At 33.3% G+C, this 26,720-nt stretch overlaps 2 protein-coding genes across 2 annotated transcripts in view; both read left to right on the top strand.

Moving 5' to 3' along the window:
- Positions 1-680: 680 nt before the first annotated feature.
- LOC126778523 (probable deoxyhypusine synthase) lies at positions 681-1,946 on the top strand. The gene has a single exon (XM_050502160.1). It carries the CDS (start codon positions 831-833, stop codon positions 1,941-1,943), a length of 1,113 nt encoding a protein of 370 aa, XP_050358117.1. The 5' UTR covers positions 681-830; the 3' UTR covers positions 1,944-1,946.
- Positions 1,947-2,596: 650 nt separating this feature from the next.
- The window catches only part of LOC126778470 (tyrosine-protein kinase-like otk), a 57,035-nt gene continuing 32,911 nt past the window's right edge, over positions 2,597-26,720 (top strand). The window contains exons 1-2 of the mRNA XM_050502051.1: positions 2,597-2,734; positions 16,193-16,219. Coding sequence (XP_050358008.1) covers positions 2,689-2,734; positions 16,193-16,219 — 73 coding nt within the window. The 5' untranslated portion in view covers positions 2,597-2,688. The remainder of the gene's footprint in view (positions 2,735-16,192; positions 16,220-26,720) is intronic.

Genomic DNA, 26,720 nt, shown 5'->3' with positions numbered 1-26,720 from the left:
ATCCGTCGGCCATCCTAAAATGTTTAATAAAAAATAATAGGCATATTATTTAACAGTAAGCACAATTGAAAATTATACTATAAATATATAAACATATTTACTACACACAATTTTTTAAGCCTTGTATTTTGTCGTACCTAACCATAAAGTATATAATAGCAATATGGATAATAGTAGGCTCCACATAAATTTGACCAGCAAGGAAAGTGTTTATTAGATTTTATTATGATTATCATCTAGAACAGAATAATTTTCGAACGGTTTATTATCAATTTACGAGTTGACAAGTCAGAGAAAGTTGATTTGGTAGTTTGTTTAATTAATAGGGTAAACAAGACTTGCCCATTTATATTATAATAAGATAGTACCTTCTACTATAATTGTAATTGAATTCGTTGTTAATTATATCAAACAACTTTGCTTGACTTTAAATGAATTTGGTTTTCATAGACAGTAATTATGGAAAATAATAAAATCACTCTGTAATATCAAAATTAATAAGCAAATAAGAAACGAATACTTTCAACATTATATTCTACTACTTTTACTGTAATACTGTAATATTTTTCAGATACCTCCTACATTTATTTTATTTTTTAACAAATTGTTTGTGATTTCTAGGCGTAATTAATAATTTTTAATTTGACACTTGACATATGACTGAGGAGTGACAGTACTGTCAGAGTTTGACATTGACAAATATAAATAAATGAAAATAGATTTTTCCTCAATCACATTATCACAATAACCAAACAATAACAAAGAAATCAAGGGTGTACTTGATATGCACGCTACATTATCTGTTTAAAGGTAAGTTTAAAACAATTAAAATGGAAATACAAACGAAAATTGACAAGAAAACTTTAGTCCCAGACGTCGCCGTTAGCGCTGTGTTGGTACCAAGCCAAGAATTGCCTGCGGAAACGCCTATAGTCTCAGGATATGATTGGGAAAATGGTACTGATTACAATAAAATTCTAGACAGCTATACGCATTCAGGTTTCCAAGCCACTAATTTTGGTAGAGCTGTTGAAGAAATCAATAAAATGCTTAAATGTCGATCTGTGCCACTTACAGAAGAAACTAGTGACCCATTTGAAGAAGATACTTTCATTAAGAAGAAAACTAATTGCACAATATTCTTAGGTTACACATCTAATATGATTTCATCTGGATTACGAGATACAATTTTATTTTTGGTTAAAAATAGGCTCGTTGACTGTATTGTAACTACTGCTGGAGGGGTGGAAGAGGACTTCATCAAGTGCCTTGCCCCTACTTATATTGGGGATTTTAATTTAAGTGGTAAAATGTTAAGAACTAGAGGTATTAATAGAATTGGCAACCTATTGGTGCCCAATGACAATTATTGCTTGTTTGAAGAATGGGTCACTCCATTGCTGAATGAAATGTTAGACGAACAGATCAGCGACGGAATAGTTTGGACCCCATCACGGATTGTTGCCCGACTAGGAGAAAGAATTAATAATGAAAGTTCAGTTTGTTATTGGGCATGGAGAAATAAAATTCCAATATTTAGCCCTGCATTAACTGATGGTTCTTTAGGAGATATGATGTATTTCCACTCGTATAAAAGACCTGGATTTATTATCGATATACTCGGTGATTTGCGTAGACTTAACACAATGGCTGTTAAGGCAAATAACACTGGTATGATAATTTTAGGAGGTGGTGTGATCAAACACCATATCTGTAATGCAAATTTAATGAGGAATGGGGCTGATTTTGCTGTTTATGTGAACACTGCAAGTGAATTTGATGGCAGTGACTCGGGGGCTAGACCTGATGAAGCTGTATCTTGGGGAAAGATTCGAACCAATGCAACACCGGTCAAATTATATTCAGATGCAACACTTGTGTTTCCTTTATTAGTTGCGCAAACATTTGCAAAATATCATTTCAAAAATAAAAAGAATGTTTAAAATGTTTTTTTTTATTTTACCAACTCCTTATAATAACCAAATAAAAACGATAAAAGAATACTAACAATAACAAAATACTTTGCTACATATAACGACTTCTCGTGCTACGTGGTTAATCCGGCACTGCTCTTCATAAATTTTTAATGGTAGGTACTTAAATTAAATTTAGAAACTTGACATCTATTGTCGAATAGCGATAACTTTTGAATGGTACTAACGACATCTAGTTGTCTATGTTAAAAGAACGACGTAGAAAATAAATATTTTTTCGTGTTCATTGGATAAATATCAATGTTTATGTATTTATTAAGAGCTATTTATGAAACTTTTTCGTAGTATTTTTATTATTTAATAGAATTTTATTCAAAATTCGTATATTCAAGTTTCAAACGGAACGTGATTGGTGTGAATGAACTGTCAAATATGCTATGAAGTTATCTGCTGTCTGGGTTCGGAAAAAGTTTTGTGTGCGTGCGTAAATGAAAACAATTTGTCTTTGTGTGCTGTCTGTGAAAGCGGTTCTTGAAAAAGCTCGAATTCGAGACCCGACTCAACATAGCGCTGCCGCTTGCAGTTGTACGAAACGCGCGTCGGCGTCGGACGCAAACTAAAGCTAAAACTATTAAGCCGAGCTTGCTTAACAAATGTTTCTTCCAAGCGTTTCTTAAATTAAAAATGTTTCCAATTAGTTAAAATTAACTTAAAAACAATATCAAAGTGGACGTTGTGTTATAAAGTGTTCAAAATGTGGTTGTATCGAGATGTTTTGGTCGTTTTTCTCCTGCTATCCGGTAAGTCGCATCCTTAGTCCTTTGGCGGTTATTTATAGGTTTTACGGTCATTCGGGGCAGATATTAATGGTATTTTGTTAGGATATGTAATTCGTTGCACGTTCCGACCGTCTTTGATCTTGACAGTGTTTACCGACAAACTCATTCGTTTGATGTCGGCCTTTTAAACAATGTGTCCACATAATGAATAGTCTCCGATACCATTTATTAAAGTCTAAATGCATTGATGAATCAACTCTTATAATAATAAGACTATATTAAATTATAAATATGAAATAACTAGCTTTTTTTTCTATTATAATCATTACGATTTTGCTTATATTTTAAAGTTTTTTTGTGTCTCCAGGGGTTTACTGAATAAAAACCTAAGTTGTTTATTATAATTAAGCTATGGATTAGTTATAAATAAATTAATCTTTTTAATAATTAGAAAATATTTTCTAGAATTTAATTGTAATTAAAAAAAAAATCCTGATTGTCATTTCATATAGTTAATTAAAAGTTAGAAGTTGATAATTTTTTATAAATACCTAATATTTTATTTTTATAAAAATTATTAAAGCTTTTAAAATGTACAAATCATAACAGCATGGAATGTTTTTTATTGTGCATATAATACAAAAACATAATTACTTTTTACAACTAACTTTTGTGTCTAGAATTCTATTCTTCAAAATTTTACAGCCTCTATAAAAAAGCATTGTATATAAGAATATACACCTTTTTCTCTTTCTATCACCAGTAATTTGACAGAGGAATAAAGGAGACCAAACAATGTTTATTGGTAATATTAAACTTTACAATGCTGTTGTGTAAGAATCTCCTATACTTCTGAAATCTGAACCATAACTAGTTAGTAGTTATGGTTCAGATTTTCATTGTCATGTTAACTCCTCCACCAAAGTAAAGAAACAACCAAATACCATTAGAATGTAAATGTAATATAATAAGAAAAAGTTTATTTAGAGCACAATGTAATAAAAAATTAAAAATGCAATTCCCATAAAACATATGCATTGAATTTGTTTATTGTTTAGATAGTATTCTCGGGCTTCACCTGCTAATTGGGTGGCAGGCAAGTGTTAGGTTTTAAAGGGCCTACATCTTCCTCGGGGTTCCACGTTGCTTCATACAAAGTTTGAGCTAAATTGGTTCATTTGTCAATCCATGAAAGTATAACTGAGTTATTTTTGCATTTATAGTATTTGTATAGATTTAAAACTACTTTAAAAATTGAATCAAGCTTGCTATTACTACTTATTGTAGTAGTATATTGTATTTGAATGTGAAATCAAAAATCAACTGAATTCAAATTTATGACTAACTAAATTGTCTGGCTATCAAATATACTTTCTCCGAGTTAATTATTTGCTTAATGGGTTTTGGTTGTTATTTTCTTAAAGTTGCACTATGATTATGATCTCCACATGTTAGCTTTTTTTTCTATATTTAAAAGTGTATAAATAAAAACAATAATGATAAAAAAATGCGGACTGTCCAAGATCGGGACGGTTCCGAAAAAACATGTTCAAATACCAATATTATCGGGTATTTGAGTTTGTTTATTAAAATTATTAAGTAAATGTATGGGCTAATATGCTGCATCCACTTATTGCCGATAAGATTTTGTTATAATATATTAATATAACTGACTGGAAATATAATGGAATGAAAATTAAATTACATTCGGTATACAAAACATTATTGCTATGTAACAAACATGTTACTTAAAGTGACAGGTCTACCACTATTTATATTTACCAAGATGGTAAAATAATCACAGATAATTGTGGTCAAAAAACACTTTTATGATTCCGTTTCCTCAGTGGAATCCAATTACTTCATCAGTCTGACTATGAACTTTAGAAGCCTAGCCACTTTAAATTTTCGTAAAATACTCGCAATAACGCTACGATGATAAATAATAATGACGGCCGAAACTCAAGGGTGCTACGGAACCATTAGGGTCCGTTCACACAGACCGGCTCGGAGAGGAGAGCAGATTTTTATCACGTTGGAAACAGTGTTTTGAGTGATTGTAGTAAAGTTTATTTTTGCATTTGCACCTTTTTTGTCATTAAAAATGCCTGAACGCGCTTCGTGTGAAGTAATAAAAGGAGCCGACCGGCTCCGCTTGCGTGCTCTTTCTCGCTCGCACCCGCTTTCAGATCTCTTCCAGCCGGTCGATGTGAAATAGTTGGCGGCTCCGCTCCGGCCAATTCCAAGCGTATACGACCCGGTCTGTGTGAAAAGAAAAAAGCAGGCCGATGCTCTCCGAGCCGGTCTGTGTGAACGGACCCTTACTGCGCTACTCCGTCTCGCTTAGTCAATTTTATTTTTATTTATATCAGAAAAAATGTAAAAGATTTTAAACTTGAAAAACGACATTAATTTTCTTTGGAATCTCGTTGTCGAGAAAAAGTTACGAGAAAACGTGCAATCAGTGGCTCAGGAGTACAAGCATCTTCGTTACGTCGCGGTTGATAAAAGATTCCCGTGGTTTGAGGGGGCTGAGCTTATCTTGTGCCTAATTTTTGTTTACAGTTCTTTTCAATCGAGAAAAATACTTGATTCATTTGAAAAGTTGCATATGAAATTCTGATACGTATTTTCGTTGATTTTAAAAAAGTTCGATCTATATACCTAATTTAAATCACCATAATTTAAGTCACCTATAATAGCTAGGTGAACTGGGAAACGACCACCTCAATGTTAAACGGTAACCAAGTTCTATTGATAATGCACTACCAACAATGGGAACTAAGAAGTAATGTGTCCCTTGCTGCTATAATTACACTGGCTCACTCACTCGTCAACACAAACGGTATACAACAATAGTGTGTAGTTTTGTTTAGCGGTTAAATAAGTGATGTACCGCACCTATCCAGACCTACAAACAAATCAAATCCCAACCACCAATTGAATAAAAATATAAAAATTAAGTTCAAATCGCTTGATTTTTTTTCCCTGGTGGTAGGGCTTTGTGCAGGCCCATCTGGGTGGGTACCACCCACTCATCAGATATTCTGCCGCTAAGCAGCAATACCTGTATTATTGCGTTCCGGTTTGAAGGGTTAGTGAGCCAGTGTAACTACAGACACAAGGAACATAACATCTCAGTTTCCAAGGCTGGTGGCGCATTGGCAATGTAAAGAATCGTTATTATTTCCTACATCGCCAATGTCTTTGTGCGGTAATGACCACTTACACATCAGGGGTCCCATTAGCTCGTTCGCTTGGCTATGTCATAAAAATACTTTAAAGTAAGTCCATATTCTTAAACATACGTCTCTTATTCGTACGTAAATCCTTATAACAAAAGAAAGTAAAAAAAAACGCCTTGTAAAATTACACATTTTTAATTTATGGGTTCGTAATAATTTTTCGAACCACAAAAGAATAATTTAGAGTAGAAAAAATTATTGCCGAAAAATACTGGGGCAGGTAGAGCTATTTTACACAGCGGGGTGTATTTCCTAATTAAGTTTACCCAATAACTGTTTTGATTTATTGTGTAATTATAACTGATATTTTATTTGATTTTTTATTACTACTGCGAAATTGTAAAATATCGATCACTATCAAACGTGAAAGGCCGGAGCCGCGGCGGAAAAAGCTGAAACGTTGCAAATATCCGTCTCTTCCAAATTATCGAACAAACGTTGGAAATATTCGTTTCTTTTCAAAATTATGTCTTTGTTCCGTTTGCAGCTTAAAAGCTTAGACCTTGGAGTAATAGTGCAAAAACTTGTATTAAAAACATAACACGTCTTATTGCCTCTACTGGTGACAAGATGCAGGTTCATTTTTCGCCCAGAAGATCGGAAATGCGAATTAAAAGGGAAAATTCTGCTAGCATTCTTGCCACCTTAGCGATCATGATTAGTACATTAGCTATTTTTAATTTTGATTTGTATATATTTTGGGCTCATGTAAATAGTTCTTATATAAATGAGTCGTATTATATACGCACAAAATTCAATTGATTTTTTACGACTGAACTGCATTAGTTCTCAACCTGTCTGATTGCTGATTGGCTATTCAATGTTGACGTCATACTACTTTATGGACTTCCATTTTAAGGTATCGTCATGAAAAAGTTAATAAACTACATAAACATATATGGAACGGAAATAAATAGCGTATGTAAGCTATCACTTACAAGATATATTGCTCTAAGAATTTATTACTAGCCATTCCAGTACTTGAAATAACGATAATTCTAATACCGTTTAAACGAATAAGGAGTTTAATGTGGAAAGGTTAGTACGATAATTATAGCATATTTATTTATAAATAGATATACTTACCCTATCGTTAAGTGTTTAATACATAGATAATTATTCATACATACATTTGTGGTACGATTTCTATGGAAACGACGTAAGAAATGTATTTATTCAAATAGTTCAACTTATTAGATCTTACACCTGCACGCAATACTCGACACTTTTCATCATAAAGGGCCATTAAACAACTCCCTGATCCTGAACTCTTTCATTGTAACGTAATAGCCGTTAGGGTTCTCCGTTTCCAGCTATTGTCGTAATCGGCACCCTAATAAGGGCCTTAGGGTTAAACCAGCGGCCGCTCTAGACGCCAGTTAGAAAGAGCACCGAAATTCTATCAGTTAACATTTTTCGCCAAGACATAACAACAGAAAATTGGATTAAGTGTAATCCAATTTTCAAAAACAGAAAAGTGCGTGTGTTCGTTGATTTTTATGCTGCAAATTTATTTATATTTCATTAACATGTATTATATAATTTAATTGTCGGTAATGAGTAATCGATATTTATTCAGAAACTACAAAACAAATTTATGTGTTCATTTAACTGGATTCGTCAATAAAATATAGTAATCAGTTACATATTTTATATGTTCATATTTATCGATATAATAATTAATTTTACAAGTTTATATTCAACTTTATCCGTGTATATATATAGTTGGGTCAAAACATTTTCTGAAAACTAGCATTAACAAACAAAAGTTACGTCATTTTTACAAGCTTTTGGTACGAAATATCTTTATTTGCCTAAAAAAACCCAATGAAAGAATGTTTGACTGTGCGTTTTATACTAAATAAAAATTAGGTATAACTGTGGATGGCATGATATGGTAAATCGACTATGGGGACATTTGATGAAGGGTTGAAGTCGGTTTCACTTAAAATCCTAAACATTGCGCTGTTTAAGAGCCCCTATAATTAAAGTCGTGCAGTATTTCCTTTCCACCTCACCGATTACTACCACGGCGACCATTCCCAAAGCAGGCTAGCTGCGCAAGAGTTATATTATAGTTCACAAGTAAATATGTGTACGAAAACAAGTGAACTTTTCTAACGACTATCACTCCATTGAATTTGCTCGGCAGGAAAAGAAAGCATCGTTAGGAGTCTTGCATGTTTTTAACGTAATTCTGACATATTGTACTTGTACACTCGTTGACCCATACACCCACAGTGAATCAGCGTGAAGTCAAAGTAAATATCGTTATACTTGCTTATTGTCTGTCAAAATTTTACTACCGGTTCGAAAAGAAACATCTGAAAACAGTTATTGTTCACAATGTGTATATTTGCAATTGGCGATCGTTTCATTCTCAATGTATTATCATCTAAAGTGAGGTTCTTTAACAGGCAAGTGTATTTATGTATCTTTATTTATTACTATATCAGTGGATTTCCGTCTGATCTCCAAAACTTAAGGAATATTTAACAAAAATAATTGTAACGAAACAATTCATAGTTCACTAGTAAGGCGTTCACTAATGTGAAGCTCTGAGCCTGGCATACCATTTAAATTCATATTTTCTTATATTTCTTGTCTCTATTTATCCCTGTGGGAGTAGTACGGAACTAATTACTATACAGCTATATAGTGATATAAAAAAATCTTTTCTCGACGTCACGTAATAGCTACTTAACATGTATTAAAACTTGGTCTATTGTGACATGTTGCCATCTCAGTAGTAATAACATAAAGTGCTAGGTATCCTGATAAGCAATCGTTGGTAACCAACAAGCAACCAACGTCACCCCAGGGCAGGGTGCGTTGATATAAAACCCGACATGTTTACGACCGTGACTCCCCCTTCTAACTGTGGTCCAAATTAAAGGCGTGATTTTTTATTGTTAAATATAGTGACGTAAAAAATATAGGGTTTAAATCAAATTAAATTATTGTTAAAGATTTACTGATGCTGGATTATTTAGCTAGCTTATACCGCCATTTTACTCCAATCACTAGTTTGTATAGCTACTGATCCCGCTGTTCTGAGCTCGAATTCTGACTCGAGACAATTCAAGTTAAGAAATTTTAGTAAGAAATTTAGCAGTGTTCGACTTGTGTCTAAATGAACACGTATATTCGATGTGTATCGTTTCATCCCTCCCAAATCGTAGCTGTTGCCGTCCAGCTGCTGTCGTTGTGTACCTGTGTTTACGAACACACTTGTGCACTACAATAACAGATGACAAGTCTCCGTCAGAAGACTTCGTAAGTTTGAATCACTTTACTTGTGTACCTTTGGCACTTGTTTACTTTATAAAAATGAAATTAATGCAACAATATATATTTGTCATAACCCGCTTCTTGCCTATAAATTAAACCGTCACGGAACTCGTCGTAAAATTAACATTGTTAATCAAAAGTAAACTTTACCTCTCTTTGTTTAAAGTCTAGATTCAGATCACTCCTATTCAATACGAGAGTGGTGTACACTTTTTAGTCTTTAAAATGGATATTTTTTAATTTCAATGGATGAAACAGCGAATCAAATTGTAGACGAGAAAGATCTAGAATTATCTTTTATAAAGCTTATTATTCGAAGAATGGTTGTATTTGTGTCGTTGGTTTTTGACTGACGGTCTTTGTTGGGAATAATGTAAGCGTACCTTCGTCAAGATTTCGTCGGCCGTTTTAGATTGTTACTTTACTTATATATTTTTATTAACTATTGAAATCTGGATGTAGATGTTACATTTTTTTTAATTAGACTTATAACCTGATATTTATAAATTATTCGTATATGCTCTGCTTAGTTGCTACGGTTTTGGACAAGGCTGGTAACTTATTCTCCTAAACTATAATTCAGATATACGAAATAGTTACGAAAAGCTTATGAATTACTATCATTTCAAATTTTCACCAATGAAAACAAAGTTATTCATAAGGAACGTTTATGTATTTTTTAATTACATTAAAATTACTTAATTTATTAAGATTTTGGGTAAACTGGCTAAAATATGATAGTTAAAGTTGTTGGAAATAATCATACCGACTAGACTGCTGACCTAGAAGAGTTACATATACTACGATACAAATTTTACGCGGACCCATATAATAATGTCCTCCGGAGCGATTTCGGCCACGGCGGCCAATCCCAAGAGAGATAAGCTAACTGCGCAGGAGATATTATATTGCACAAGTATGTGCGCAAACACAGCTGCACTCTGTATTCCCTAATTCTCATAATTCGACGACAATCCGACACGATTGCGAGATTTCAGGCACAGGATCAATGCTTTACCGTGCTAACCGAGGTGTAGGAGTGTCAACACTTTTAAACTTCCCTCTGCGACTTATTCTCTTACTTATATTATTAATTTCTTCAACACCCACACACACAAACACATGACTTTCCCTGTTAGTTAAGATTCGACACACACGTGTCAAATCTTTCTGAATTTAAATCGAGTTCCAATAAACCGATTGAACAGAAATTCTGCTTGCTCTTTTGGTTAAGGAGTCGATATATACTGGTATAATAAAGATTGCTTATATTCAAAATGATCGCCAAATAAAAGTAGGTTTTTATATCAAATGTCTCGAGAAGATAAAAAACAATAATACAAGATGAATGACGCACGAGAAGCCGCAGAATACATCTACTAAGTATTTTCACTTTGCAATCTTTTTTTAAAGCACTTTTTTTGTAAGGAATGTAAAAAAAAACTTTTCCTAGAGTTGCCTGAAGACACTTGGCATTTTGCGATGTCGGCTCAACCATGTCAAGCGTGTCTGGTATGAAAAGCACTACTCGCATTTAGACAACTTTCAGTGGAGTCTAAATGTACTACCGTCTTTACCGACTACGCCGATGTGAATGACAGTCATGTTTTCAGGTTGCTTACTTATTCAAAGGATATTTTCAGTTCTCTTTTTTTTAATAGGTTTCTTTTTAAATAGGTAGAAGAAGAAAGTTTTCAGTTAAATACAGAATTACATTTCCATTAAAAATAGACACTTAGACTAAATAGTTAACTAAGTTTAACTGTTTAGTAAACTGTTTAGTTTGTTAAGTTGACGGAATAATGCATAAAATACTTTTTGTACATAAGGAATAATGCATTATTTATTTTAATACAAAGGGAATAATGCCTTATATACTATGTGTATAGCTCAACCCAGCTCGGCTCAGCTCGGGATAGCTCGTTACAGCTTAGCTCAGCTCGGCTCCGCTTCGCATAGCTCTATATGACATTTCTTTTTAAATGTACACTCTCAGGCATTTTTTTAAATATCCTTTTTATGGTTTGTCGCTTATTTCACTACAAAATTTTCCTGAACTTAAGAGCTTTGAATGCAGATATTTTATTTCATTATCTAATTATTATTTTTATATATTGAATCATTTATAAAACGTGCATAAAACATAAAAAATGCAATAACTAAACGCAACGTATCATACATTGCGTTTAGTTATTGCACGACGAATACGAAACACGGATTTGTCAATGAATTCTTCATATAACAAGTTACGCACTTCTTTCCACTTGAAACAATAGTTCATATGATGTTGTGATTGGACCTAACAACAACACTGCATACGGTACAAAATTCAACCTTATTGCTATATTGAGAATTGTTTTAGATCATTTAAATCTTAGCTTAATAAGTTAAATTAAAACAAGGCTTATTATTCTGTAACATTACAATACAGGCATAACGGATATAACACATTCACACACATAACGGATATAACGGATTCACTGGTGGTAGGTACCACCCACTCATCAGATATTCTACCTCAAAACAGCAGTACTTGGTATTGTTGTGTTCTGCTCTGAAGGGTGAGTGAGCCAGTGTAATTACAGGCACATTATATTACAGGGACATAACATCATAGTTCCCAAGGTTGGTGGCGCCTTGGTGATGTAAGCGATGGTTAACATTTCTTACAATGCCAATGTCTATGGGCGTTGGTGACCACTTACCATCGCATGGCGCATTTTTCAGTCTTCAGACTTATTTGCAATAAATAATAATTATTGGTAGTAATAATTAAAAGCTGGGAATTAGTAACTGTTTTTAATTAATCATTCGTTCCATCAATCATTTTCGTAATTATCATCATTTGCTCTTATAAAATGTTAATACAAATTTACATATTGCTTTTCGTTCACTATTTCTATGATGAAAGTACACGGTCAAATGGACCGTCTTATGGTAAATGGTCAGTGCACATACATACGTACATACATAATCATGTAACATACATATATACGTAATCATGTTAGGCGGTAGTTCTACATGACAAGCGAAAAAAAAACTTTATTAATAATATAACCATAACAGTTTTTTTTAAATGTACATATTGATTTAATTGTTCAAAGTCAAACCTCTAAGTTGAGTAACACGTGCATTGTTTTGCTTTTCATTCTTACGGGTGTTATATTCCTGATGACAGAAAGAGACATCGATGTGTAAATATTTACCCGCTGTGCGTGTATTCGTGAAACGGAAAGGCTTTTAAAGCACTTAAGAATAATAATTGGTCGAGAGAATTTTCGTTGTTTTTTTTTTTCCCTAAAACTTTCAACCCTATGCCAAAAACTAGTAATGGTACCACACATAAAAGCTACTTTAAAGTAAGCGAAAGCGCCCATTACAAGCACAATGCATCTCTCAGAGCTACTTTTCAAATTTACGGGCATATACGCAGACGAGCCATTATGAACGCGCCCACTGTACGATCGTGTGCTATTTTTCTAATGTATATTTTTGATGTCAACCGTACACTTGTTTTAATTCGCCACCTTTCCCATTTTCATATTAAAAAAATATGGATTTTTCTTTTTTTTTTTTTAATATCATTAATTTTCTTCTGTATTCGTTTTGTATCCAAAGCGTCACTTGAAAGTAAAGCGTATTGTTGATATATAAACTTCTTCAATATTTTTGACAATACAAACATTTAAAAAATCTCTTTTGTTACACGGCTTACATGCTCTTTTGAAGATTTTTGAGAATTTATCCTGTTTAATTTTTGTGCATCTGTATTCGTGAATGTATTTTCTTGAACAAATGATATTAATAACTGAAAATGTTTATAAATTTCTATTCATTTTTTTTACAACAATTAAATTAATTTGTTTAGAAAATAATCGTTTGCGTCTGTTATATATTCTTAAACTATTCATCCGATTGCAATGAAACTTTGGCGACTTTGGTTCTGCGTAAAGAAGCGAAGGCCCTGACTTAAAAAAAATATTTGTCCTATAGTATAGCCGTTCTATGCCAACCCTATCCTGTATCGGCGTCATTGGTAGTTAGTTTTATTATATTTAATTATTTTTTTTACTCATCTGTATTTTTAACTTATAATGTGAATTGTTAAACAAACAAGAAAAAAAATCATTTCAATTTCGTATTTGTTTTGCTAAAACAAATAACGGATCGCAACTTTTAATATAATATTGGAGATATGACGAGCCGGTTGGCGTGATTGGTAGAACACTTGCCTTTCACGCCGAAGGTTGTGGGTTCGATTCCCACCCAGGACAGACATTTGTGTGCATGAACATGTCTGTTTGTCCTGAGTCTGGGTGTAATTATCTATATAAGTATGTATTTACAAAAGAAAAATAGTATATGTAGTATATCAGTTGTCTGGTTCCCATAGCACAAGCTCTGTACAAGCTTAATTTGGGATCAGATGGCCGTGTGTGAAAAATGTCCCAGGATATTATGTCCCAGGAGATCCATAACAATATATTTACCAACTTGTGTTATATGTATTTGATAGTTAAAAGCAAAAAAATAACGGCCGTTACTAAGTAAAAGCTTCCAAGGGATTTCAACGAATTATTATCTCATTACGCGACTGCTTTCATGCAATGCAGTTTTTTCACAATGTATACTAAAAATGAGTCTTATTTTATTATACTTATTAAATACCAAAATAAAAGCCGAGGTGGCTCAGTGGTTAGAACGCGTGAATCTTAACCGATGATCGTGGGTTCAAACCCGGGCAAGCACCACAGACTTTTCATGTGCTTAATTTGTGATTATAATTCATCTCGTGCTATACGGAAACCTGCATGTGTCTTATTTCACTGAAATTACACCAACCCGCATTGGAGCAGCGTGGTGGAATAAGCTCCCATACCTTCTCCTCAAAATGGAGAGGAGGCCTTAGCCCAGCAGTGGGACATTCACAGGCTGTTACTTTACTAAATACTAAATAATGCAGCGGGTTTCGGAGAAGGTTTTAGTGTATAATATTATTATATAAGTCAGTCAAAAATCTTTATTCAATATAGAAGCGTTACACTTACTTATTGATTGTCATAAATCTGCCACCGGTTTGGAGATAAACATCTCAGACCTGAGAAGAACCGGCGAAAGAAACTCAGCGGGTTATATATATATATATATATATATATATATATATATATATATATATATATATATAATATAAGTAGAGGCGCTTCGCAATTTAATCAGATTAAAATTTAGACTATTGACGTGACTTTGTGATTTGAAATTTCATATTCTTGTAACACACAAGCCGCTAAAGAATAATTATGTTATTAATACCATATGATTTATATAAATTCAGATGTACATTTAACATGGATATTTATCATTTATGTACGTTCACAAAAGCAAAGCCGCAACATACAACATGTAAGATCACGGGATTAACGAATACGAAAACTAATATTAAACCGAAGCCATTAACAAAAACACGGACGCCATGAGGCACTCCAGCTCAACCAGCGAGCGTAACGTGTCGCAACACGTCGCAATTAAAACCCGAGCTAACGAATTGCGACTACGTACGAGTACTTCGCATATAAGGCACGCGTATCACAGGTTGTGAAACGCGATGGTGCGCTTTAAGTATTAACCGGTGTTGTGGTTTTGTGGGAACTTGTCTGGATTATTGCCGAATATTTTATTGATATGTAAACAAACAACAAAACATCTTAGCGGTACACTGTAGGGGCTAACTGAGACTTCAACCGTCAGATGACGTCAGCGTAAGATTTGTTATTTGAATATAAAATCTCGTGAGTAAAGTGGCAAGGGACGTAATAACTTAGATCAAAGCTACGGTTATCGTCGCAGAGTTAATACTGCGATTGTTATTTATATCAAGTTTATACTTCTTATAATATAAATGTCTGTAAGTGGCGCCCATTTGGCTGTCTGCCTTTCCGCTGAAAGTAAATTACAAAAATCAGACGTGATAATTAAATATCATTAAATTTACGATCGTCGGCAAGCCCGCTTAGTACCACCCACTAGGTATTACACCACACCACTGTCTAATATTGATTTTTATTATCATATTTCATTTATAGCGTAAGTAAACGAATATTGATTAATATGCATAACATCCTAAATGTTAGTGGAAACATAACTTTTTTTAAAGAAGTGATAGGCGGACGACCATATGGTGGACTTGGTGGTAGATGGTCACTTACGCGCATAAACAATGGAACTGCAAGAAATATTCAAACCACTTCTTACGTCATTGCATCGCCAATCGCTATCTAAGAGGTACAAGATGTTACGTACTTTTAATTGCAATGGCTCACTCACCATTCATGCAGCTCTATCACCAATAAATGAAAAATATGAGTTTCTACACAATTGTGTACCATGTCTATAAAAAAACAGAAATTTTAATAATAGCTATTTATTTATTTAGAAGAATATATTTCGAAATAGCGTGATATGTTGCTATGTTTTCTGGACGACTCGCTTTACTTGCACGTTATCACTAACTTACAACGTTAACAGGGGGTCAACTTCGTCTTCGTAAGGCGGCGTTATATCGATCTCGTTTGTATTAGTATGGGGGAGACACAAGATACTGTTTACGCGAATTTTAGTTTTGTTTATTTAATTTGCTAGAGTTGAAAAAAACATGAGTGTTGAATGTTGCGTAGCATGAATTTAATTTAAAAAATATATTGCAAATTAAAAAAGATGAGGACAAAACCATAATGGAAAAGTACGATAAAAATGTTGGTTATTTTACGTCATACGGTCTTCAAATGTCGAATTTAAAAAGTTCCGTCTTCAAATCTAATTGCACAAATAAATTTTGTTGTTTATTATTATGTTATTTGAGAAAAATAATAGGTAACCATTGTATTTAATCTTGTGATAAGAATATTTATGTATTATTAATGAATAAAATTATTGTTATTTGTTACAGGGATCAAGCTTGCTATGGGGTTCGATGGTAAGTTAATAGCTTAATTAATCAAATAGAATAATAGGTTAGTAGCAGGCAAACCAATGCGTTAAATGGGTAACTACTAAAGACGAATGTAATTATTACTATAAATGTGTATTCTCATGTAAGCGACTTATGTCTTTTTTGAGAATAAAAATGTCAATAAACCTAACCTGAATATTTTTTCTGGTTGATAAGAAGCATCAAACATTACACTGGTAACAATCGAGGAAGTATCGACTTCCTAGTTCTACATTCATCCAGCTGTTTGGCCTAATACTATGTATTTCATAAGGAACCGTGTAGCCTTGATTTTTAAATAAGTATTTAAAACCCCCTTTTCTTGGATACCGTAGGGATGTTTTTTTTTCCACCAATTTCGTTTTGGTTTCGCTTATTCGCTGAACTTTATTTAATTTTGTTTTTTTTTTTTTCATACAACATCCAAGGTCTTTAATTAATCAGCTATCTTAAAAAATGTGATTTCCAATTCTATATTAGTAACAAAACCAATTACTATAAATTTAAAATCAAGTAGCATTAACTCACCGAACTTTGCATACAAATTTAAGTAATTTAAATATATTTACGAGTCCGCCTCATTTAAGTGCGGTATCAGGAATTATAATTAATAATGGATAAGGCATAGCGTTGAAATATCTTTGATATAAAAGTCATTACCTACATATATATTTAGTTAAATAATCTCCACAGACGTGTCTCTGACAGCATCACAAAGAGACACCAGGATTACTGATAATGTACGTTGTTGAAAAATTCAAAGCTAGCGATGACCAAGTGGGTATATTGTGGATCTTTATTGAACCAAACCATCCACGTAAAAAAATAGTAAAGATTAAACCAAAGGCTCGAAGTTTTGTCTCCATTTGATTAATAAAAAAAAAAACTTTAACTGATTCATCTCAATTTGATCATGATTACGAGCGTTTACTTTTAATTTGTTTAAACTTAGTGTTCTATTTTATCTAATTGATTTAATCTCGATACACGAACATTTAAATGCAGTACATAAGTTGGGCACGTGACGCAGTCTACTTAACTTCAATGTATCGCGTGATTCGTCCGAATAAAGTTCTAAATGTGACATATAAATGCAAATTACGTATTTTACTTCAAACATCAATTTACTTTTAGATTGCGTTTGCAATATTAACATATAATAAAAATTGGGTGGTATTTTAACGTCTAAGTTTTGACTTGAATTTGTAATAGTATGCAATGTACGTACATACTTATCTGTGTGATAAAAAATATCGAGAAAAAAAGGTAAAAATGATCGAGAACAGTCTAGAACTTTTCAATTGAAGCGCATTTGGACGTTGGCAGTTTTTACACGCAAGTACCTCGGAAAGCACGTAGAGACGTTGTACCTGGCGCCTGAACTCTTTCCGGTCGTGTCTTGCCGTTCTATCTCAGATTGAGGGAATATAGAGTACACTTGTATTTGCTCATGTGCTTATGCATTGTTATATAATAATAATAATAATATCCTGAGACATTATTCACACACGGCCATCTGATCCCAAACTAAGCAGAGCTTGTACTATGGAAACCAGACAACTGATATACTACATATATTACTTTTCTTTTGTAAATACATACTTATATAGATAATTACACCCAGACTCAGTACAAACAGACATGTTTATGCACACAAATGTCTGTCGTGGTTGGGAATCGAACCTACAACCTTCGGCGTGAAAGGCAAGTATCTACCAACCACGCCATCCGGCCCGTCATATGTCTCGCAGCGATGGCTAGTATCCCATAAGAACGGTCGCTGTGGCTGAAATCGGCCAGGGGGACGCCACAAGCGATGGAATAATTTAGCGTCAACCCTATGCTGGTTCAATGCTGGACATAAACTTCTTATAAGGCACGCCAGTGTGCACGATCTTCGACTGTTTTTTCCCAACAGCCACCAGCTATTTTCCGTATGCCGTCACCCTACCTAGCCTGAGGACGTCCTCTCACGTTTGCCAAGACGCGGTCTCCACTCAAGAACTCGTCTGGGTTTGACGAGTTCTCGAGTGGTTATCGAAATATCAATTTATACGTTATCAAAAAAGATTTAGAATATAATTCTCTCTTATACTATTCTTCTAGTTAGCTTTCCAGGTGAGATTGTCATAAATAATAAAGATTTTTTTTTCACAATTATATAGTAATGCAGAGAATCCCTCTCTTCTTGGGAGAAGTTTAGTTATTAAGAAAATGTAAATAGTTATGTAAATCTTTAATGAAAATCGTATTATATACATTATCATAGGTTTGTGTTATAATATATAGTGTATTGACAATAAACTATTGCAAATTCTAGTCCGTTAAAACGATTAGAACCTTAATCCGCCAGCAGTCACCCCCCATTGCGGCTTTGGTGGCAGCACAATAACTAACCGCCACGACTCTACAGGGTTGCAATTTAGTTTTTTCTTAAACGAAATCGTTTTTTTTAAACGAAGCGGCGTTCACTGTTTTTCTTTATTTTTTATTGTTGAAAATAACCAAATTGGTATGTGATTACAAACACTCCTAAACACAGGCATTGCAAGAAGCATCCTATGGCTATAATTACACTTGCTCCAGGGCCAGAGCACTGCAACATAGAATATTGATGTTTGGCAGTAGAATAAATAAGTAGGTGAGTTCCCGACGTTCAAACCACGGGTCCACGGGTAAATATAATCGACTCAAAGTTAATAACGTGTTAAGCACTAAAAGCTTTCTATCATAAATGTGTGAATGTAATGAAATATAAACTCAAATTCTAAGTTTGTTTTAAATAAGACTACCAGACTATTATATTATATTAAAAGTTCCTTTGTTTGTTACAAGTAATATACTGAACTAATCGTAATGGATTTTGTCATAAAGTTTATCCTAGTTTACCCTAGGATTTAGATACGGTTAAAGTTATATAAATTGCGAGATTTAAATATATTCTTTTTGAAAAGTAAAGCTGAGATAAGACTAGATCATTAGTGTGAACTCTGCTTTATGTAAATAATAATGTATTATAATTGTCCAAATAAAATGACTCCGTTATTATCATTAAAACAGAAACAATTTATTGACTGTTTTTCTTTTATTAATTTTTATAGTTTTTTTTTTCACTTTATTCGGAAAGGTCAATGGTAGATCTTATGCAAATGTGTTTAAGTTTCATATGTACGGTGAAAATGACTTTAATTAAACTTACTTGACTGTGACTGTGACCCGACTGATTCCGGCTACTGTGGCTATTCTCAAGATTGACTAAGTCAATAGTCAATAATGGCTAGATAATTTATACGTATACGATAAGCTTGGAAGGTTCTTTTCAAAAAAGATAAAAATAGCAACTGACATTTCGCAATTTATGGAAATGTCAGAGTGGAGACCTAACCCGTCTATCTCGCCCTTCCTTTTTATATAACACAATTTACATAATATACTTTACTACTTTTACGTCATTTATTTTTATTCGATACAATTTTAATGACTAGTGATAGCTCAGTGATCCAAAATCGACCAAAATCATTACTGAAAACTAGTATTCGCCCACGTGTTAAGGTGAGGGGGGTTATTAGTTAAAAAGGAGCCTATGTGCGTCCTTGGGCTTCGAGCTTGCTTCATAGGAAAATTTATCAAAATCGGCTTAGTGTTTTAGTCTTGAAAGCCTAACAGACAGACGAAGTTAATTTCGCATTAATAATATTAATTTTTGAGTCAGTTTCTTATGAATTTGTATAATTCGAACCCTTTTTTTTCTACTATTTTCAATTTTTTTTTAATTTATTGATAAAACCAGTTCATTAGCAAAAGCAAAGCATTATGTATAAAGCATTGTGTAACTTTGCACACTACATTTATAGTATTGATATGAGCTTTTATATTTTCAATATTAAGTTTTGTTTCTATGCAACTTTAATCTATTTATATTAATTAATTTTCCTCTTAGCACCACAAAGGTGGTCTGAAAGCGATGAGTTATCAAGATTAGTCCGCTTTTGTACGCTTTAATATATGTATAATTAACAGTAGATGGTCACGGTATCAACGGCATTATGCAAGAGTTAAGTGATATTTTAAATCCGGTTACAGAGGACCAAGTTTTTTAAGTGCTTAATTATTAATATATAACATTATTATGATACATTGTGAGGAAACCTGCATATGATATGCATTAGAATACATTCTGATATATCTATTTATATACGTAATCGGCTCCACAGTGGACTGGCGTGGTAGATTGAAACTGTTTCTTTTTTTACAACCAGTAAATGTCTCCTGTTGCACAAATTTTACTCTTAAGGAGACAGACACGAAGCTTATTTTTCAATGCTACACCGCGGCAAATTGGTGGTAGAAATTTTTTTCCATCATGTATTTTGATTGTCTATATTTGAACGCACGATCTTTCTTGTTCTATCCACTGAGCTATATCAGTTCCAGAGGTTTTATAATATACCACAAAAAGTAGTAGTACGGTACATATACGCGGGTATGCTTTTATCTGATTATTAGCTTCAAGTTCGTATCAGACATTTGCTTTTGACCGGCGGCGACCTTTGTCTTTAAACGACTTTAATACAATGAGTAACAAAGTTAATAGGTATTACGTTTATATAAATGTATGTACATATATACCCTAACCTTTGAAGCAGCTTTGCTCAGGATACAATGTAGAAAAATACTAATAAATAACAGTCGATTTATGCCGTTTACTACGCTATGATTTGTTGATTAGAGAAAGCAAAGAAACAAATTTAACAATTGACCAATGACAGACCTTAAAATAATTTTCCCGTAATAAATAATGATAAAATATGGTATTTTTATAACATATTTGTATTAAAATTTAGTGTAATCTACATTTCCATTACATATTAAACTGACTGACTTGACTGTTTCGTTGGTCTAGTGGCTCTATGTATGTTGGTCACGCGCCTGAAATCTTTTCGGTCGTGACTGATTGCCGTCCCATTGGATTATGAAAGATTGGAAATAGAGATTGGACCTGTTTTTGCGCACACACTTGTGCACTATAATATATCCTGCGCAGTTGACTAATCTCACTTGAGATTGGCCGCCGTGGCCGAAATCGCTCTGGAGGACATTACATATTAACAATGAACTTTTTAAGGATAACTTGATAGTGATATAAGATAGAGTAGGTTAGGCACTAATTTCCTTTGCTTCTTTCGAGTACAGACAGACAAACTTAACTATGAAAATATTTAATTGACTTACTTACTGTTTTATGAAAATGTTTAATTGACTTGCCATATAGCCACAACAATGTGTTTAGATAACGCCTTAAATGTAACATTTGTTTAAAAAATAACTAGTGAATTTCTTTCCGGTTCTTCTTGGTAGCATTTATCTCTGTAACCTATATTCGTTTTTCGTTCATTTAATGTTTTAAATGACGATTCAAATGTGTAATAGCAGAAATAAAAACTTAAAAAAATGTTTAAATAAAAACGTTTATGATTTTACTACACGATGTTTAGTTAAAAGTATTATTTTTACGCGAAAGCTAAAATTAAAGCTAAACACAGAATCCTTTTTTACAAAAGCGCACGCAACGATGGAAATCTGAAAGTTATAATACCGCCATATTGCAAGCGGAAACGGAAATCATTGTTTGTTGAAACTTGAAACAGAGCCTTTGTAGGCTTCACGTACAGGCTACATAGGCGCATAAATACGCAATATATTTACACGGATATTTAAATATACAGTTTATGTAATGTATTATAAGCTAAATGCTGGAAAGCTTTTAAGCCAGCATCGTTTGGACCAACTTCTCCCTATGACCAATGTGTACATACTCATAGCACTGATAAGTTAGAGGCAAAGGATTTCATCGTAGTCTCTCGTTAAAATAAATATACTATTCAACTCTTTAGGTTTTATTTATATTTAGGAAGGCATACTATTAAATTTAATATTGGTAAATAGTATATTCACACACATACACAAGCACTGTAAGAAATAAACCACGAAATTCATACACCATACAAACAAACTATAGAATCAATCAATCAACAGCCAATCGTTGTCCACTGCTGAACATAGGCCTCTCCCAAGGTGCGCCAAAGCTCCCTGTCCTCCGCCTTCCGCATCCAGTTGGTGCCTGCCACCTTCTTAAGGTTAACTATAGAATCTAAGAAGTTAAATCATTTGTGCTTAAAGTTTTTTTTATATATTTAATTCTGTACAGCCATGTGTTGATTGATGTTGACCTCTTTAAGAAATGAAGAACAGATTGATCGCTTTAAAATAATGACGTAAGATATCACGTGACATGTACACATAGGTCTTTATGTACTAAATATTTTAGGTCTTTTTTCAAAATGAATTAATCGAACTGTGTGCTACTCTAATTAGTAACGTCTCAAATTCTAGCAAAATCAATTTAATACTTACTTTATCCGCGGCTTCGCTCGCGTCATAATTTCCATTGTTCTTTCTTCATCAATGAAGGATTTTCATCCCCTTTATTAAAGGATTAACTTTTCATAAAATCTATCTTAGTGCTAGCCTAATGTGTAAAAGGTATCCGTATGCAAATCTTCATGGTGCTAGGGCCAGAAGTTTGGGCTGTGCGTTAATATGCTAAAAGTCAGTCTTTAATATATACATTGGTGGTGAATTATGTAATTTATTTCGAAGTTATAAAACAAAATGCGTTAAAATTAATATGAAAATTCAGTAGTGCTTGCCCGGGTTTGAACCCACGATCATCAGTTAAGATTCACACGTTCTAACCACTAGGCCATCTCGGCTTATAAATATACATAACTTTAAATATATATTATGTCTAATTACTTATTCGAGTATACAATCCTTATGAGATGTATGAGTTTAAATAACTCGTTTTCTTGTACATTAATGAAATACGAGGGGTCTTGCAATTTTTACACTGTGTTCTTTTTATTTTATTACTTATTTACATCTCTAAGCAGTTTTAAGCTTGACAAGTCCCTAATTAATGTTAAAAGGCTTAATAAGTGCGGTCTGGTTTCGCGAACTATTTTACCTGTTTAAAAAAAAACAGCATAATTAAAACATCCTTATTATATCTTAATTAAAAAAATATATATATGACGGAAACAAATTCAAGGAATTGAAATCCGTATGAATGGTGAGTACCTTGAGGCTCTTATATTTCAATACGTGCTGCCAAGGAGTCATCAAGTGACAGGCTTTATTTTCGCCTCTAGTGATGTGAGATCGTTGCCTAAAATACGCGTGAGGCATATGCAAAATAACGTCTCGAATATCATATGTTCTAAAATCTTGAGTATGTTAATAAGATTATTTTCATTCAGTATTTTATAATATATTCAGTGATTAAAAAGTTAATTAAGCTTACGATTAGTTTGGAAATAAAAGGTGATCAATTTTTTTTAATTTTTTGGAATATAATAAACCGTCTAAATATTTTAATCGTTCAAGAGGATATTATATGTATTGTCTTATAAATATATAATTTCGTTTTAATTTTTTTACATTTAAGTGGCTTAATTAAGACTTTCATAAGATTAAATATGAAATTTGAAAAAAAAAATGGTTATAAGTTATTTTTATACCTAATTAAAGTTTTTATATTCAATTTATATATATCGATAAAACAAATCGGTCCATATGACAACACTACGTCATCGTCATCGACTAGTCTAGTGCTTCGCTTCGTCGCCTCACCCATGAATACTGGAGCGCTCTTTTGTAAAATCCATCCCCCTCTCATTGTACCAATACGAGCGAGACGGAAACACACAAGTATTAGAGAGGGATTCTTTCGAATGCCGATTGCATATTAATGCACGGTTGATTGGTGACAGATTAAAAAGGGAAGAAAATGGAACGCAAAGACTGAGCTGAATCGGTCTGGGATGGTAACGACGTCTTTTCAATACCCCGAAGACTGAATGACGGTTTCAAACTTGTATTATATCGCGATTTGTCATCTGACTCTTAGGAAAATAAGGAGCTGAGCGATATTCTTCTGATATTCAGAATAGGAGGTTTCGCTTTAATAACTTTAGCATTGTGCAAATGTACTTGACTGGCCACTAATTATGTATAAAATTTAATAAGTAACTGTAAAGCCTGGCATTCTGTATCTGAATATTGATTGATTGCTGGATCTCTTGCAGGAATGAATTGCATGTAATTTATAGAAATTTGTATTTAAGCAAAAAGATAAAAGAGTACCTACTGATTTTCGTGCCGGTTCTTCTCGGTAGAATCCACATTCCGAAGCTGTGGTAGCGCTTGACGATTGTAATATTCTGTTTGAATAAAAATATTTTGTTTTGATTTGTTTGTTACGGATTTCCAATTGATATTATCCTGATTTGCAATATGAAGGTCATTAATTTGATTACGTAAATCTTTCGTTTAGATTTTATATGATACATGCGAACATTTATGCTTCGCTTGTATTGGCGCGCTTTTTATAAGGCCTTTTGTTCGGTATGTTAGTGTTGCCAGTTTTTGTCCGGATTGATGGGCCATTGTGTCCAGCCAGTCGCAAAAATCCAGCGGCGAATAATTGATAAGACTGAATGTTTTTTTGTTTCGATGTCGATTCGTTAGCGGATTAGAACGTTTTTCGAACGCATTGTACGTACTGTGTTTTCGAAGTTTTGTTGAACGACAAAGCTATGGATGACTCGAATAGTTTTCGGATCTTGTTTGATGAACTATTTTTAATGACGATTCGAGCTTTTTCGCAAGTTATCGCAAACGAACAATGGGTTTGTGATTTCTTTTTTTTATTTGCCTAACATAGACTCGCAGCTAACGCGAAGTAAATGTTAAAAAGGTTACAAAAACGATTCTATTCAATAAATAGAGTTTATTGGAAATCGCTACAGAGAAATATATATAGAGCCATAAAGTATATAAAGCTGTTGAATATCATCCAGTAAGAATTAAAAGGTGGCTGGCAGCGGTTGGAGATTAAGAGCTGAAAATCGAGCTCAGTGACGTGCCATTGGAGAGACCTATGTCCAGCAGTGGACGCGAAAAGGGTGATGATGATGATGAAGAATTAAAAATTTTAAAGTTACACATTACGTACTTAGAATTAAAACAAAATATATTATCATATGTCAATATTGTTGTGCTAAAATTTAATATCATACTAACATTAATAGAAATCAAATAAAGCAATGCAATTCTGTAAGAACTCACTTTATTACTCACCACTGAAATGTTCACAGCCGACTTATCGTAATATACTATTTCGTTGCGTGTATCCTTGAAATGTTATAATTATAATGGTCAATGTCGCATATCACTCCCTGACATTTTACGACCGTTTTCTGCGGTGTGTTTCAAGTTTATTCTTACAGTATAGCCCTTCAGTTCTTAACACTGACGCGGTCAAATCCTTAAGTTAATTGTTCCAAAAAATCCCTTATGTAGGTAGAATTCTTATTTAAGTATGTATTGATTAAGTATATGTATTTTTCATTTATTTTGAATAAAATAAACTTGAATGTTTGATTTCAAGGGAAGACTGTTGATATCTGAAATACAGATTACTTTTTATCCAGTTCAGAAACAAGCGGATTGATTTCCTTGATGATCCATCATTGTTTCCGTTTTGAGGAATAAGTGAATGTGTAACTATAGGTACAAGAATCTTAGTTCCCAATAATGGTGGCTTGGCAATGACGATGTAAGGGATAGTTAATATTTTTTACACTGCCAATGTCTAAAGTGACCACTTACTACCAGGTGGCCTATTAGCCAGAATGTAAAAAAAAACGTAAATTAAGTTTAAAATTTTAATTGTGAATCTCGTAAAGTAATTCATCTTAGGTTGTCAATTAGCAAATAAAATACTGTATTTAGCGATCCGTTCTAATCATTATCATCATAACTAAAAACAAACAATATATAATTAAAACATATTTGTAGTCGTATACAGTACAGTAACAGCCTGTGAATGTCCCACTGCTGGGCTAAGGCCTCCTCTCCCTTTTTGAGGAGGAGGTATGGAGCTTATTCCACCACGCTGCCCCAATGCGGGTCGGTGGAATACACATGTAGAATTTCAGTGAAATTAGACACATACAGGCTTCCTCACGATGTTTTCCTTCACCGTCAATCACGAGATGAATTATAATCACAAATTAAGCACATGAAAATTCAGTGGTGCTTGCTCGAGTTTGAAACCACGATCATCGGTTAAGATTCACGCGTTCTTACCACTGGGCCATCTCGGCTCATTATATATACTGGTATATACAGTAAGTATTTTATTGTATAATAGTGAAGCTACATATGTAATATCAAACACATATTTATTATAAAAACGTATTTCTCATCATTCCGTAAAGACAAACACAAAATTGTTATGCGTAGAATGGTGTAGTGATCAAAATCCTATTATTCGATGTCCCGAGAGAAATTTACATAATGTGACATCTATCTCATCTCATCTCGCTATCTTATTACTATTTTGGTATTTTATTTGATCAAG

The sequence above is a fragment of the Nymphalis io genome, chromosome 26 (assembly GCF_905147045.1).
Source record: "Nymphalis io chromosome 26, ilAglIoxx1.1, whole genome shotgun sequence".
NCBI lineage: Eukaryota > Metazoa > Arthropoda > Insecta > Lepidoptera > Nymphalidae > Nymphalis > Nymphalis io.
Note: the sequence above shows the minus strand (reverse complement) of the source record. Positions and strands in the feature narration are given on the sequence as shown.